The 14,415-nt window shown below is 40.4% G+C and overlaps 1 protein-coding gene across 3 annotated transcripts in view; it reads right to left on the bottom strand.

The window, feature by feature from the left end:
• Positions 1-7,493: 7,493 nt before the first annotated feature.
• The window catches only part of MCTP1 (multiple C2 and transmembrane domain containing 1), a 255,065-nt gene continuing 248,143 nt past the window's right edge, over positions 7,494-14,415 (bottom strand). For all 3 annotated transcript variants that reach the window (XM_065662669.1, XM_065662671.1, XM_065662670.1), the window contains exons 19-20: positions 11,730-11,827; positions 7,494-9,554 (exon numbers count right to left, since the gene is read on the bottom strand). In XM_065662669.1, the coding sequence (XP_065518741.1) occupies positions 9,483-9,554; positions 11,730-11,827 (170 nt within the window). In that variant the 3' untranslated portion in view covers positions 7,494-9,482. The remainder of the gene's footprint in view (positions 9,555-11,729; positions 11,828-14,415) is intronic.

Raw genomic sequence — 14,415 nt, 5'->3', positions numbered from 1 at the left:
TAAAGAAGGTCTCATTTTTGTCTAACTCCCAGTGCACCTAAATCACCTAGCTCTTTTATTTGAAAGTAGTGGGTATCTTGCCAAGATATGTAGCTATCTCTATACAAGCTCATCTATAACCAGTGGCACTTTGGAAAAATTTAGGGAAAGCAAAGCTAAACAAAGAAAAAAACTAAAAAATTAAACTAATCTAGACAGATCTGTTAAAAAATCTTAGAACTGCAGTGTCACTAATTCAGCTTGTTAATTTGTTATTTGCCTTTCTTACCCATCTAGTCTTAAAACTTGAGATTTTCTACTTCTCACTAGTGCTCCAGCTCCAATTTTCTTTAATAATGTTATACTATGTGCATGCCTCCTGAAATTTTGCTCTGAGAACAAACATGATCTGGCAATTTGAAATGGTCAACCAGTCGCCACGTTCAGCTGTTCAAAGCACACCTTCTCTGCGCAGGGGATATGCTATCTATAATGGCTCTTGAACTACTGAAGACTGAACTTCATATGGACGCCATGTGGACTGACGATAACTTATCTTCTCTGACAACCCCTTCTGATTTCAGGATTTTGTTTGGTAACAAAAGGCCTTTGTAAACTCCACACGAAAGAGCAAGGAGGGAAATTATAAGATTAGATGATGGGTACAGTTATCAAAGGCTCTATCACAACTGTATTTATAGGGACTTCATCACCACTATAAAACTAAGATACAAATTAGGGATTTTTTGTTTTTTTCTACAAATTCCACATTGTGCTACAGAAGCACCAGGTTTAAGACGCAGAATTCTGAGATGGTACTATCTCATTTGCCCACAGTGATGGCCAAACATCAGTAAATTAACCCTGCTTGGCTGCTGGAGGAGGCTGTCGCAAGCTGGCCAAGGGGAAAGAAGGAAAACTTCTTTGCATGACAGACTACAGTTGGGCAACAAGGCATCGTTTCAAATATTCCCTGTTTATAAATTTAATCATAAATTTCATTTTTCTTACCCTGAAATGTGCAGCATCCTGAAATGAAGACCTGTGAATAACAGATGAATTACACATCGAGTACCTGGCAAATGACAGATCCAAGAAACACTTCTGGATGCCCTCTAGGCTTCTGTGTAGTGACACAGGGGAAGAGAGGTCCCTACAAAGCAGAATGAGGATTGTGCTTATCTTTCAAAACTGCCCTCGCAGCATCTCCATGGCCTTCTCTAGACTCAAAAACAGCTCCATGTCCCTCTTGTGTTGTTGCCCCAGAGCTGGACACAGGACTGCAGGGGGGTCTCCCCAGAGTGCAGCAGAGGGGGAGAATCCCCTCCCTTGTCCTGCTGCTCATGCTCTGGGGATGCAGCCCAGCATTAGGGAGGGTTCTGGGGTCAAGCTCAGAATGAAGCTGGGCTATGGGGAGCTTCTCATCAACCAACACCTCCAAGACCTCCTCAGGGCTGCTCCCAATCCAGTCTCCCCCAGCCTGTAGCTGTGCTTGGGATTGCCCCAACCCAGGTTCAGGACCTTGCATTTGGCCTTGTTGAGCTCCATGAGGTTTGCATGGACCCACCTCTCAAGCATGTCAAGGTCCCACTGTGTAACATCCCATCCTACAGGCATGTCAACTGGACCACACAGCCTGGTGTAGTCTGAAGGCTTTCTGCGGGTGCACTCAATCCCTCAATGTGAAGATACTCAACAGTACTGGTCCCAGGATGGACCCTTGAAGGACACTAGCTGTTACTGTTACACTGAGCTGTTGACTGCAACTCTTTGGATGCAGCTATCAAGCCAATTCCTTATCCATCAAGTATCTATACATAAAATCCGTATCTCTCCAAATTCACAAGAATGTTGTATGAGAGCATGCCACAAGCCTTAAAATACGACTTGTGTGCCTCTTAAATTTATCTGTGTCCTCTGGATTAAGTAGGCTGATTCTAGGTTAAGACTGATAATTTATTTCCTCGTTTAACAGCAGAGTCTATTATATGGATTCTACACATGGTTGAGGGGTGTAGTTCACTCCATGGCTAAAAGTCTGTCCCTGGCAGTGGGCTGAAATTAAGAGACAAGCTGTCAACTGCATTTTGCTACTGAATATAGGGAGTGAAAAATTATTTTTACACTGCCTTTTTCAAAATAACATCAGAATTAGCATGTGTTTCTCATCATTGAGTGTTACTCGATGAGAGAATTTGAGATGCATGTGGCCTTTCCTTGTTGCATGCATGAGTAATGTAAGAGAACTGACTACTTTTCAGCACCAGCGCTGGATGTGCACTCTTTAAGGATGTGCAGATGAACTGAAGTATCAATATAGTAACTTGTGTTTCTAAAAGTTCAGAACTTCTGAAATAGCTGCAGTGGTGTATGTCAGATCTACTTAACTGTGTATTGAAAGAAGAAAAAGGGTTGAGATGGAGAAAGCCCAAGAAACTAAAAATTAAGACTGAGTGTTCCTGCCTCCCTTGCACGATGACCATTTTCCTGTTGTAAACTGGTCATTTAAATTTGCACTCACAAAAGAATGAACTTATGCATCTTTTTGAGATGGAACAGATACTGTATAGAGCTCTTCACAGAAAGGTAACAGGGCATCTCATGCCTCTGTTGTTACAACCCTGATTGTCTCATTGGTTACTGTCAGCCATGCAGCATCTGCAGCTCTGGGACAGCACACATCAACTGTACCACTCCCTATATCTTCAATAATATGTGAGGCCAATTTCCTACCTCTGAAAGCAGGTGCACCTTGTGACAATGGATCCTCTCTGCACCTCTTCCTTTGCTTTATCACAACTTAAATCAAAAGATACACAGAGACCCTGGCTTTAAACTTCCTGACATTTGGCAGCTTCAACACCAAGTGTGTCAACTACTTAAAAAAATCATTCCTTTTTAAAATAGAACCTTTAGTTCTGAAAATGTCTGGTTCAAGTGCAGCTTCTGTGTTACCCTGAAGAGAAGGAAGCCAAACTGCAAAAAATTCATAGTCCTGTATTTAATTATGGATCATAGGATTTAACGAAGAACAGCAAATTGAACAGTGATGGAGAATTCCTTAGAGCAATCTTCCTTCACCCCAAACAATACAGAGCTGATGCAATTGCCAGTTTTAAACATACATCCTCCCCCCATATATTTAAAGGAGATTATGTTTAAAGTACAGGTTTCCTGCTTTGGCATGGCTTTATGTTACTTTTTTTTCTTTTTGAAAATGAATGCTCATTACGATTTGATGCAAGTGACACAGAGGTCCAAATTCTTTACCTGGAGTGGAGCAGAAGGTTAAGCTCAGAGACTTCAGAAGCAAGTAACTGACAGCAAGATGCATGTATGTTGCAGGAACAGTTAGTTACACATCGTCCAGGACACATTTTCTTCCTTTAAACCTGGATTTTCATTTCCTGTATTCATCTTTTCTGCACTGACTTTCATGGGGAAAGATTTCAAAATATGGCACAACAAGGGAATGGGGAGTCAACAAAGTCTGGGTGTAGAATACCAAAAGGACGGTAGTCTAGATGGGAGTCACTGCAGGCTCAAGAGGAGCAACACTGATGAAATAAAGGAATGACTGCTTAATTCAGTGATGAGAAACCAAACAAACATTGAACTTCAGAGACAGGAGATAAATAAGGGAAACCTGAAGTGCCAATGCAAAGCAAGCAGCTGAAGCTCTGTGACCATATTGCCAAGGACTTAGGTCCAAAAGAAAAGGAATAAGCCAAACAGAAATTGTGGATAAGGGAAAGAAGCCAACAAAAAACAGTGAGGGAGAAGTGGGAAAGCATGACATGACAAACAGTAAGATTTCACAGTAAGGCTTAATTGCTTGTATCAGCAGTGACTAGGAAATGAGGAAGAGATATGGTGCTGTATCCTTCAGTTTGATCACTAGGGAGTGCGTGGAAAAGTGGAAAAAAGGAAGAGCAATCTCTGATGTTGAGAAGAGATAGGAAATGGTGCTGTACCTGGAAAGAAGCCTGTAGATGTAACTATAGTTTTGAGCTGTGAATCTCCATCAGTATGCTAGGGGAAAGGACCTGTTTATATTGTTAAGGGAAAATGCAAGCAGGCTAGTTTCAGTCTCGTAATCCATTGAAATTGTCCCCCAGCTCTTTACCAAGATGCCACCCAGTCTTCCCAAAACTGTATGCTGCCTCAGCAAGCTGTGCTGACTGAACTTTCTTCTAAGATATTTACTTCTAGAAATGTAGTGCAGAAGGACTTTTCTCATTCAAATAAAACACAGTCTAATAAATAAATAAACAAACAAACAAAAAACCAAATAAATAATAAATAAATCTGCAAGAATTGGTAGTTTAGTTTATGAGTAAATCTTTTACTTAAGCAGCCCAATCCCTTCCTATTTCTCCTCCCCCTTCCCCAACAGATGTGTTCAGGGAGCCTCAGCCTGAGGAACAGAATTGTAGCTGAGGGAATAAACTGCTTTAGTCCCCAGGCCCATTTCTTCTGATCAAGCCATTATTTTGTGCCTATGAGCAACAGCTCCTCCCAGTCTGAGTGCCACTGCTTATCAAGCTTGTTACATGTCCCAGGGCTAGCATCCCTGCAGGGAAGGAAAAGATTTTGCACTTTTGTTACCATATTTGTTCAGGAGGCAGTGAAAAATCTTCCTGCATGTCATAACTCAAGGATAGACGTGCACCAAGAAGGCTGTTTTCTGAGATGTAAATTTTTTGCAAACGAAAGAAATGGTTAGAGTGTCACACCATGAATTACTGAGGCCAGTCCTATAACGTGGTAAAAACACCACTGGAAAAGAGCTTTCCCAGCACTCCATTCAGCAGAAAGCCCTTTTACAGTTACCTTTCAGTGAGATAGTGGTAAAGGCTCAGAGCAGCCCCCCCCAAAAAAGAGCATGTACAACTATGCAAAATGTAAACTTCTAGGAATGTGTCTTCATGTCAGGCAATACTAACTAGAATTCTTGAGAAATTATTCATCAGAGCTCTAATCAAAATATGTATCAGTGATCAACATTGTGGGCTTTACTTTAATCACTTGCTGCAATTTAACTAGAAGTTAAGTGAGAAAAGAAGTTTTGAGCTTCTTTTGATTATAATGGGAAAATACTTATTACCGGTGACTCATAACTAAGGGTTTCAGGCTTCTATATTGTGCAACCTGAACCATAAAAAAGGTTTTGACATTTAAATTTAATTCAGTACTAAGGTTGATGAGGAGAAAAACATTATTACACTTTTTTTTTTGTCCATTTGTTAAAAGAACTCAATTTCAAACTTCAAGAAATTCAAGTTTGACCCTCAAGATTCATTGATGCTGAATTCGTCCTCTCTGAAGTAGGCTAAATCTGACTTTGAGCGTAAAGAAGACATCATTCAGAAATATACAGTTCTGTGCAATGCATAGCTAAGGTTTATTTCATATTTTGCCATAGGATAGCTTATGGACTTTTTTTTAAATTAATATCTAAAATCCTTAGTGTACGAGAAACATGCCTTCTCTTGGTTAAGTATGGTGTGAAAGAACCCTTTTGCAGCATCCAGCCTCCTGATCTGAGGACCTGACATACTCTTGCTCACATCTTCCATGGCTGGCAGCAGCTGCAGTACTTTTTTTTCCTGAGAGAAAAAGGCTGCTTTTGATGGACGGGATGTATTATTCACAACAAAGGCAAAGGTGGTTTAGAACACCTACACAGGTTCTAATGTGAAGGATCTTTTCTTTCTCCATCGGGTGCAGGTGGAGATCACTGCCTAGAGGTGAGCCCTTGTGAATGTTTCTCTCTGTCTACAAGCCCTTCTCTAGACTGCCCCTTGCCCTCCTTCCCTTTTGCTTCCCCGTAACTGATTCACCAACTGCATGAGGCTTTCAACCAGTTGGATTTCACCCACTTCCCTAAGTGACAGAGTAGAGAACAGTATACTTTGTTAAAGCCTTCACGTTCTTCTAGGTTGACATCTGAAGTTTGCACTTTATCTGGAGTAGTTACCACTTTGAGAGTCAGAAGTTACACTTTTTATACTATACCTTAATTAGGAAGAAAGTAATGGAAATCTGGTGTTCCACAGTGAAAAATAGCTATAATTGAAATTGTGCTTGCTATAAAACATTTTGGTTTTTGATTCTGGGGAGATTTCGGAAATATTCTGGAGGAGGAGGAGGTATTTATTGAAAATTTGCAGTACCGGTTTTGGTGGGGGAGTGGGGAGATGAGCTGTCTTCTACAGAAGCTGCTGCACAGCATCTGGAAATTAGCCCAGCTGGGAGGAAGAAGTTTGCCCTCAAAGGAGAAGCACGCTCAGAAAGAAGTTTGCGCCTAACTGTCAAACAAGGCTCTGGCAGCTGAGGGAGAGCAGGCACAGGTAGAAGCTGCCCTTCTCCCATGAGGCAGGTATCCCTGGCTGATGGGCACAGAACTGCAAAGGTTCTATTATATTTTGTGTGGCAGGTATGTGATCTAGCGCTGATGACAGAAATAACTATTCCTATCTCTCCTTTCCTTTGTGCTCATGCACTATCCTAGAATGAAATACTTCAGCATCATGTAGTTCATTTGGTGGCAGGTCCAGCAGCTCTTCCTCTTGTTGGTAGATATTGCCAGATACACTGTATGCAGCCTGCTTAATTACTTTCTCATTATTCCACTGTTGTCTTAATTGCAATAAAAAATAGGAGTGTTTATTCCACTTGGGTTAAAAATGCTAAGTTACAGTAGCTTTTCAAGTTAAAGCTCATTGCTAATATGAAAAACACTGAGCTGTTCCTTACTACAAAAAGAAATAACTATAAAATCAGGGTAAACAAGCTCTGTATTGTAAGTTATCATCAGAATCAGTGACTAGAACCTCTCAGACAATTAGCCTCAGTAGATCCTGACACCTATTTTAAGTGTGGACCCCAATTAAATTACTAATTTTCACTGGACTCAAATGAAGTCATTAAATGTTATTTTCTGAGAGCAGATAAAGTTTCACGATCATGAAGTGCATTATTCTTTTCTGATTGTTCAGGAACAGGGAAGTTGCTTAGGAATAAGACTCAGTAAATCTAGCAGGTTAGAAATTTACTTCAGAACAAATCTGGAAATGGAATGAAATCTTGAACCACTCACAGCACAAGGCAGGACTGATTCTCTCCAGAGGCCTCCCACACAAAGTAGAATAGACAAACTGCAAATAGTGAAAGTGGATTCACTGAAAAATTGTTTTAAAATGTGATTTTAAAATGTCCTGTTGTAGCAGGAGAGTCGCATTTAACCAAAATGCACTCTTAGTCCTGCATTGTATTTTCAGTGATATCAATTTTGAGTGACCAAGGCATTAGAAGTAGTTCATCAGTTTTCCACAGACAAGTCTTTTTCTCCCCTTAACCCATCCAGTTCTCTGTTTTGGGGCTTATAATACTGAAATACCACACACAGATATACAGTGCTTTCATTTGCTTGTCCTTTGCGCCACTCATGGAAAACAATAGCATAGGACTTCAAAGAAAGAGGCTTCGTAATAGCTAGTAGAGAGATGCATAAAATGTGTTTAATGCAGTAGATGTGTGTAACTAACTCAGACATTACTACCAAAGTAGACATTTGAAATTGAGTACAGAAAAAGAAACACAGCAGGAAATCGTACGCAGACCGATGGGCAACATTAAGAAGGTACAAGGCTTACAGGGTATCAAATAACTCTGCAAAACTGACAGCTGGCAACAAACATTTGCACATTGTCAAGACAAAAGTCTGGCTTTTTTTTTAAACAAAATAGGCTCATCATTGATTCTGACTTTATCAGCTGTATGCTGCTCTTCAGGAAGCATACAATGAAAACAAGGTTACACAAGCTTCATAAATAAATTCTTTTAAAGTCATGGTGCAACAAGAGCATATTTAGGTCCAAGACTTTCTGCAGAAGTTATTTGATTGGCATTTTCTCAAAGATAGAAACAGAAGGATCAAAATAGCCGTCACATCAGAAACCAGCTATCATCACATCTGTAAAATAAACAAATCCAGGATGACCTTTCATGGGCAATGCAGCTAACATACAATTCTTTACACAAATATATACACATTTGATTTCAAAGTATTTCTAAATAGTCTTTTCAAAAAGTATTGTTAGAGTAGTGCAATATAACTTTATCAGCAACTGTAACCAGCAAGAGGTAACCCAAACAGGACCACAGGAACAGCTCCCCTCAAAGAATCAGTCCTACCATTCTCCCCTGGGCAAAAATCCCTTTTCATGTTGCTGGGAGCTATGGCTAAGAGCTGTGCACAGATAGTCCCTTAGGAATGAAGTCTCTGCTCACTACATGGGGAGCTGAGCATGGAAGTCTACATGCAGCTACCAGAATATATCCCCAAGTACTCGTTATGTAGTGGCCACTAAGACATTTGAAATGTAAACTTTTCCATCTATGTTCCACATAATTTATAAAATAATACAGTTTCCATGCAGTAGGGCACAACTGTATCAGATGAATTGACTACATTATTAGCTAAGGAAATAAAACCAGTATATGAGTTTTACCACAACTGCATTTTTTCCTCCACACCATATTATTTCACATTGGTAACACATAATGTGCTATACCATAAAGCATATTGATATGGTCTTGTGATTTGAAAGCAAAAACATTTTCTGCAAGATTCCATATTAAAATAGTTATGTGCACAGAAGGTGTTCATAGCATGACACCAAAGCAATATGGAGTTAATTTGATAGTACTTCCATTACAACAGAATTATGAACTTTACTCACTAAACTATGTAGTACAAATGGAGATTACCAGTACATATAGAAAAATCAGATAGGCAATCAATTACAAACCTGGCAGTATTTTGAGAGACAGAGATTTTTAGATCTTACAATGGAATGATAAAAACATCAGGAACTACTTTTGGGAGCTCCAGAAAGAGATTTGCACTTGGTGTTTCTCATTACCTTATAAGCAGCCCTCCTGCACAGGAAAACATTGCACCAGGAGTTAACATAGGGTCTGGAGTTCAAAAAAAATCTGCTAAAACTTAAGTGCAGTAGCCTTCACTACATTGTATTTCTGTTGAAACATATAAAACATAGAAAATTGTAATGGTGGTTTACTGGATAAAAATATTAATGTTCACAAATACAATCTGACTGATTTTTTTGAGTCAGATTTAAATGTACACCTTTTGCAGATTTAGTCAGCATGATTTGAGTATTTCAGGTACCTTTGACCACCAAGTAGCTGTGCATATTTACCATTTTAGACCGATTCCTTTAATGTGTTATGCTGCATCTAATAAGGCTTTCAAAAGCAGAAACCGTACTTCAAACCTTCGACAAATGTCTTTACAGTGTGAAATATATCTTCAATGAGAAATGCCTTTTTACAGTATTTACAAAATCTCCCCATCAGGTAAAAAGGAAAAATAAATAAAAAGCTCAAGAGAGAAAGGAAACACTGCTTAGGCTGTAGGCTTTTTCTTTAATCTTCCCCCAGCAGATGCTTGTCCCTTCAACACATTGAGTTGGCTAGCCAGGGTTGTTTTTCTTCCTCTTGCTCGGGCTGTGACTGGGATCCTGTTTCAATTCATGGTATTGCACCTGTTTAAACACAACATTCAGGAAGAAACTAGTCAGGTGGTACATGCTAGAAAAAGAAAGATCTCTATTTTTTTAAAGAAAAACTATCCCCCTGCAAACTAAATGGGATCTGTAGCTGTGATTCCACAGCAACAGAATGATAGATCTGGAGTAAGAAGGAAAGACAGCATTAGGAAAATCCTGCCAGGAAGCAACACTGTGTGCTGAAGTAAAATATAAGAAGGCTACACCTTTTGTTTTTTCCATGAACTTTAATGGAGAATAAAGAGTATTCTCTTTAATGAATTGGATGAATAGTCTTTGTAACATTTCTTAAAAACTTGCTTATTTTCAGAGGCCAGCCACAGAAGGGATGAGATTCAGAGGTGTTTGTGCACCCATACCTCCAATTTATACCAGCTCTGATCTGAAACTGCTACCTGGAAATGTCGAAAGTACATAATCCTTGTGATACCAGAGGTGATTTATGTGCCTGACATTATCTTAACGGTTGCACCTCCTCAAGAGATTGTGTACTGCATTACAAAAGCTTATCATTCACAACCAGCTTATTTTTAAAAGTGTTTATGTGCACGGCTGAACTGTGGCCACATCAAAATCTTTCACCCTAGGAAAGTGAAGGCTGAAATGCTCTCACAGTCCTGCTGCAAGACAAAGCCACCCACCACTGACTCCGTGTTGGTGCTGCTCCTTTCGCCATTTGACCTTCCTGTTTTATTTTTTTTAACCCAACTTTTTAATAATTGTGTGGGTTTTCTCCGTGTTTTAAAAACCCCAGCCTAATTTCCATTTGGGCATAAACAATTACTTTCAGACCTATTCTCCATGCATACGTAAAGACTCATGTCAGCAGGTAGACTTTAGAGGTGACATATAGAGCATTTGTAAACAAATGACAGTGTCTTAAAAATGTAGCGACTGAAGGTGAGGTGCCAGGTAATACAGAATCAGAGAATGGTTTGGGTTGGAAGAGACCTTAAAGCTCATCCAGTTCCAAACCCCTGACATGGTCAGAGAGACCTTGCACTAGATCAGGTTGCCCCAAACCCTGTCCAGCCTGGCCTTGAACACTGCCAGGGACTGTTCTGTCCCTACAGACCCTTGTCAAAAGCTCCTCTCCAGCCTTCTTGTTGCCCTTCATAAGATATTGAAAGGCTATGATACGTTTCCTACACAAAACCTTAGAATCGTAGTATCATAGAATCAGCTAGGTTGGAATGGACCTTTAAGATCATCAAATCTAACTGTTAACTCAGTACTGCCAAGGCCACCACTAAACCATGCCCCCAAGCGCCACATCTACATGTCTTTTAAACATCTCCAGGCCTTATGACTCTACCTCTGCTGTGGGCAGACTGTTCCAATGCCTCACTACCCTTTGGTAGGTTGGAGAAGTTTTTCCTAATCTTCACTCTGAACCTCCCCTAGTGCAACTTGAGGCATTTCCTCTGGTCCTGTCACTTGTTCCTTGGGAGAAGAGATCAGCCACCTCATGGCTACAACCTTCTTTCAGGCAGCGTAGAGAGCAATAAGGTACCCCCTGAGCCTTCTACAGACTAAACCCCTCAGTTCCCTTAGCCGTTCCCCATCACACTTGTGCTCCATTGCCCTTCACCAGCTCTGTTGCCTTTCTCTGGACCCATTCCAACACCTCAATGTCTCTCTTGTAGTGAGGGACCAGAACTGAACACAGGCTTCAAGGTGTGGCTTCACCAGCACAGGGGGATCATCACTGTCCTAGCCCTGCTGGCCACACTGGTGTTCATACAGGCCAGGATGGTCTTGGCCTTCTTGACTGTCTGGGCGCAAGCTTACTCATGTTCAGCCTTATCCTAGCCATTTTCACGTAAGGCTGGAGGCTCTTTTATACAAACTAACACCTGTTACTGTCACCCATCTACTTGTCTTTTTACTCATTGCTCCAAAGAATCCTCAAAGGCACAGCTAAGGTAGTGGCAACTTTCTCACTGGAAAAAGGTCTATCAACCTTCTTAATGTCCATAGACCCTCCCCAGCTTGAGTATGCAATTTCTTGTCTAAAGAATACAATACTGTGCTAAAGAATATGATATTGAATGAAAGTAACTTCTTTAAAATGTGTTTTAAAAAACCCAGAAAATCATGATGCCATATATCATATTAACAGCCATAGGGACGCTTTAAAAATATACACACCACTTGCACATCTGAAGGAACTCTGGATAGAAAGTCAAGCAGCTCATTGTTATCAATCGCATACGGACTTCGAAGCTTCTTTGTAAATTTGTTGATACCTACAAAGTGAAAGTTCAAAAGTTACTATCACTATTAAAAAAACCCAAACCAACATATCTCTTGGCAAAGTTCTAAAAAAAAGATTTTACGATCCATTTTAAAGTAAGTTTGACATTAGCACTGAATTAGTGAATGAATGAACTCTAAACTCAAGCTCTAAAAGTCATAAGCTGCTGCTGTGGTTCCCTCTGCTTCAAAATGCAAAAGTTCTAGGCACATTTTCAAATTCCTCAAATACTTTTTTTTTTTTTTTTTTTGGGGGGGGGGTAAAGTAAAAGAAACTGTGGTTGTTATGTGGAGGTTGCAAAAAAGAGAGGAATAGAGCATACTCCATTTCTGTAGCAGAGAGGATGAGCAGTAACAAGCTTAACAGCTTATCTGCAGGGCAGAAGACTCAGGTCAGACACAAGTAAATCTTCCTAATGCTAGGGATGGTGAAGCACACACAGGAAGCAGCGAAGTCTGCATCAGGTGAAGGCTTTAGGATGAGTTTACACAAGCCTCTGTACGGGAATGACAGATACAGATGAGCTGATGACAGTGGAGAGAAGAGATGTGGTACCTTCCTCAGACATCATGGTTTTACAATGCCTATTAAAAATTACTGCTCAGAAGCACCAAGAAAATCCTCCCCAAACTAAGCAGAAAACAGGCTTTTAAATTAAACTAATTTTCTTATTATTACATGCTGGGTCAGGTTCATACACTTTTCATGTAAGAACATTGTTCATGGGCTCTGGCACGCACATTTGAAGCACAGGCAGGAATGGTACAAACTGTGCAGACTCTTGTGTGAGTCGAGAAAACCAGAGCAGCATTAAAAATGTGCCATCCTGTGTAATTTATCCAGGCTGTATCAGAGATAAGATAATACAGTCTACCTTCCACAAAGTCTTTGATGCCAAGGCCTTTTGGAAAGCTTTAGCAAGGACATAAAGCTTTAGGATGGAGAGTGCAAGCTGCAGTCTTGATAACACCCACAGCCCCCCACTTCATGAATTCTCAGTTCTGTGGTATAGATAGGAGATGCTGCCATCCTTTTATCTAGTGACTGAGCCGTGAGTGTTGAGAAGGAACATCTGAGATTAGAAAACCTTGTTTAAGAGGGTCCTTTGCATCCGCAAGTGACTGAGAAATTCAGATCTGCCCCACTGTTTATTGCACTTCGCCACTGGACCGCCTATGGGTGATGCGGTCTCACCTTGTCCCACCTGATAAAGTACTAGTCATGCTGTGAAAGTAAATGCATGAATAAATCATGATTAAGGCTCAGAAAAGAAAAGCATAAACTAGATGAGATGGGACGCTACCAGAGAATTAAAATACAACAAGAAGATTAGGTCTTTTCCAAAGTGTGGAAATTTTCTGATGAAAATAATATTTTTTAGAGTCTTTTCCAGATAAACATCTGTAGCTTTTACGAGGAGGTTTTACCAGGAGATAAACCCAGTGGTTTTACCACCACTACAGTGAATGAGATTACAGTGCAGAGGCGGTTCCTCCTCTACTGTGGCTAATGCACCACGTGTTGAAGGACCAGTAGTCTCCATACCAAAAAGTATGGCCAGGAGGGAAAGAACTAAAATTTCCTGCCAGGGCAGGCTGAAAAAGGCAGTGCCTACAGATGCACAGAATAAAGACAGCTGTAAGAAAGACCAGCCATAACACAGAGGAATTTTCATTTAAAACTCCCTGACTTCCCAAACAATGAAATGAGTGATGCTGCTACAGACCAGTTCAAACTTTCCTGCGAACAAAAGTCAGATAACAAAGGTAATCTTCTTCCAAGTGCAGAAAGTATGAAGAAATGTATATACACAGGGGTGCCTAGAAATACACATTAATGGAGAAAACAGGCATGTGTTTAGAATATGCATTTTTTGAAGGGACAGCTGCTTAAAGCTACACACAGTATGATGTGGTTCTGCGTGAACATGGTTCACCCCAGGGAGGTCTGAGCTGCTGGCATTGCACCTATGCAGTACATGTCTAGTCTCCTAGCATGGGCAAGAGAAATACAGAAAAAATGTAGCAGGATCCCCACAAGCTTGCTGAGTAAGAAGCTACCTAAACTGAAATGCAGGAGGAAAATGTGGACCTGAAAACTCTATGAACAAAGGTGCTTGAAGTTGTATCTAGATAGACTAGGTAACCTGGAGACAGGAAGAGAAGAGATGGGGAGGGGAAGAGAACATGGTGCATTTACAGTAATTTGTGCTTATGCTATCTATCCATGGTTTGGGAAGCATGGACTCCAGTTTGGGAGTTGAGGCTTTTCCTTGCCAGACAATTTTTGTGGGGGAGTATGACCCTTCCCGGGGTATCACAGAGGTCCATATCAGGAGTTTTTAATAAAAAAATGCTAACTACAGTTTTGTGGGTATTACAATCTCAGGTTCTTGCATGAAATCAAGGGGATATATTAAAGCAAGTGTACAAGATGCCAGATCTGCCCAAAAAACACCAGCAAAAAGGATAATAGACCAAGTACTTCAAACTTAAGTAACAGGAGGCCTACCATAGTGTGTGTGTGTGCTAGATAGCACCCACGTGATATAGGGTACGTGAGGAATAAGTGAAATTCCAA

Source organism: Lathamus discolor, chromosome Z, assembly GCF_037157495.1.
Source record: "Lathamus discolor isolate bLatDis1 chromosome Z, bLatDis1.hap1, whole genome shotgun sequence".
NCBI classification, from domain to species: domain Eukaryota; kingdom Metazoa; phylum Chordata; class Aves; order Psittaciformes; family Psittacidae; genus Lathamus; species Lathamus discolor.
The sequence above is the reverse complement of the archived record's forward strand: the minus strand, read 5'-3'. Positions and strand labels throughout refer to the sequence as shown.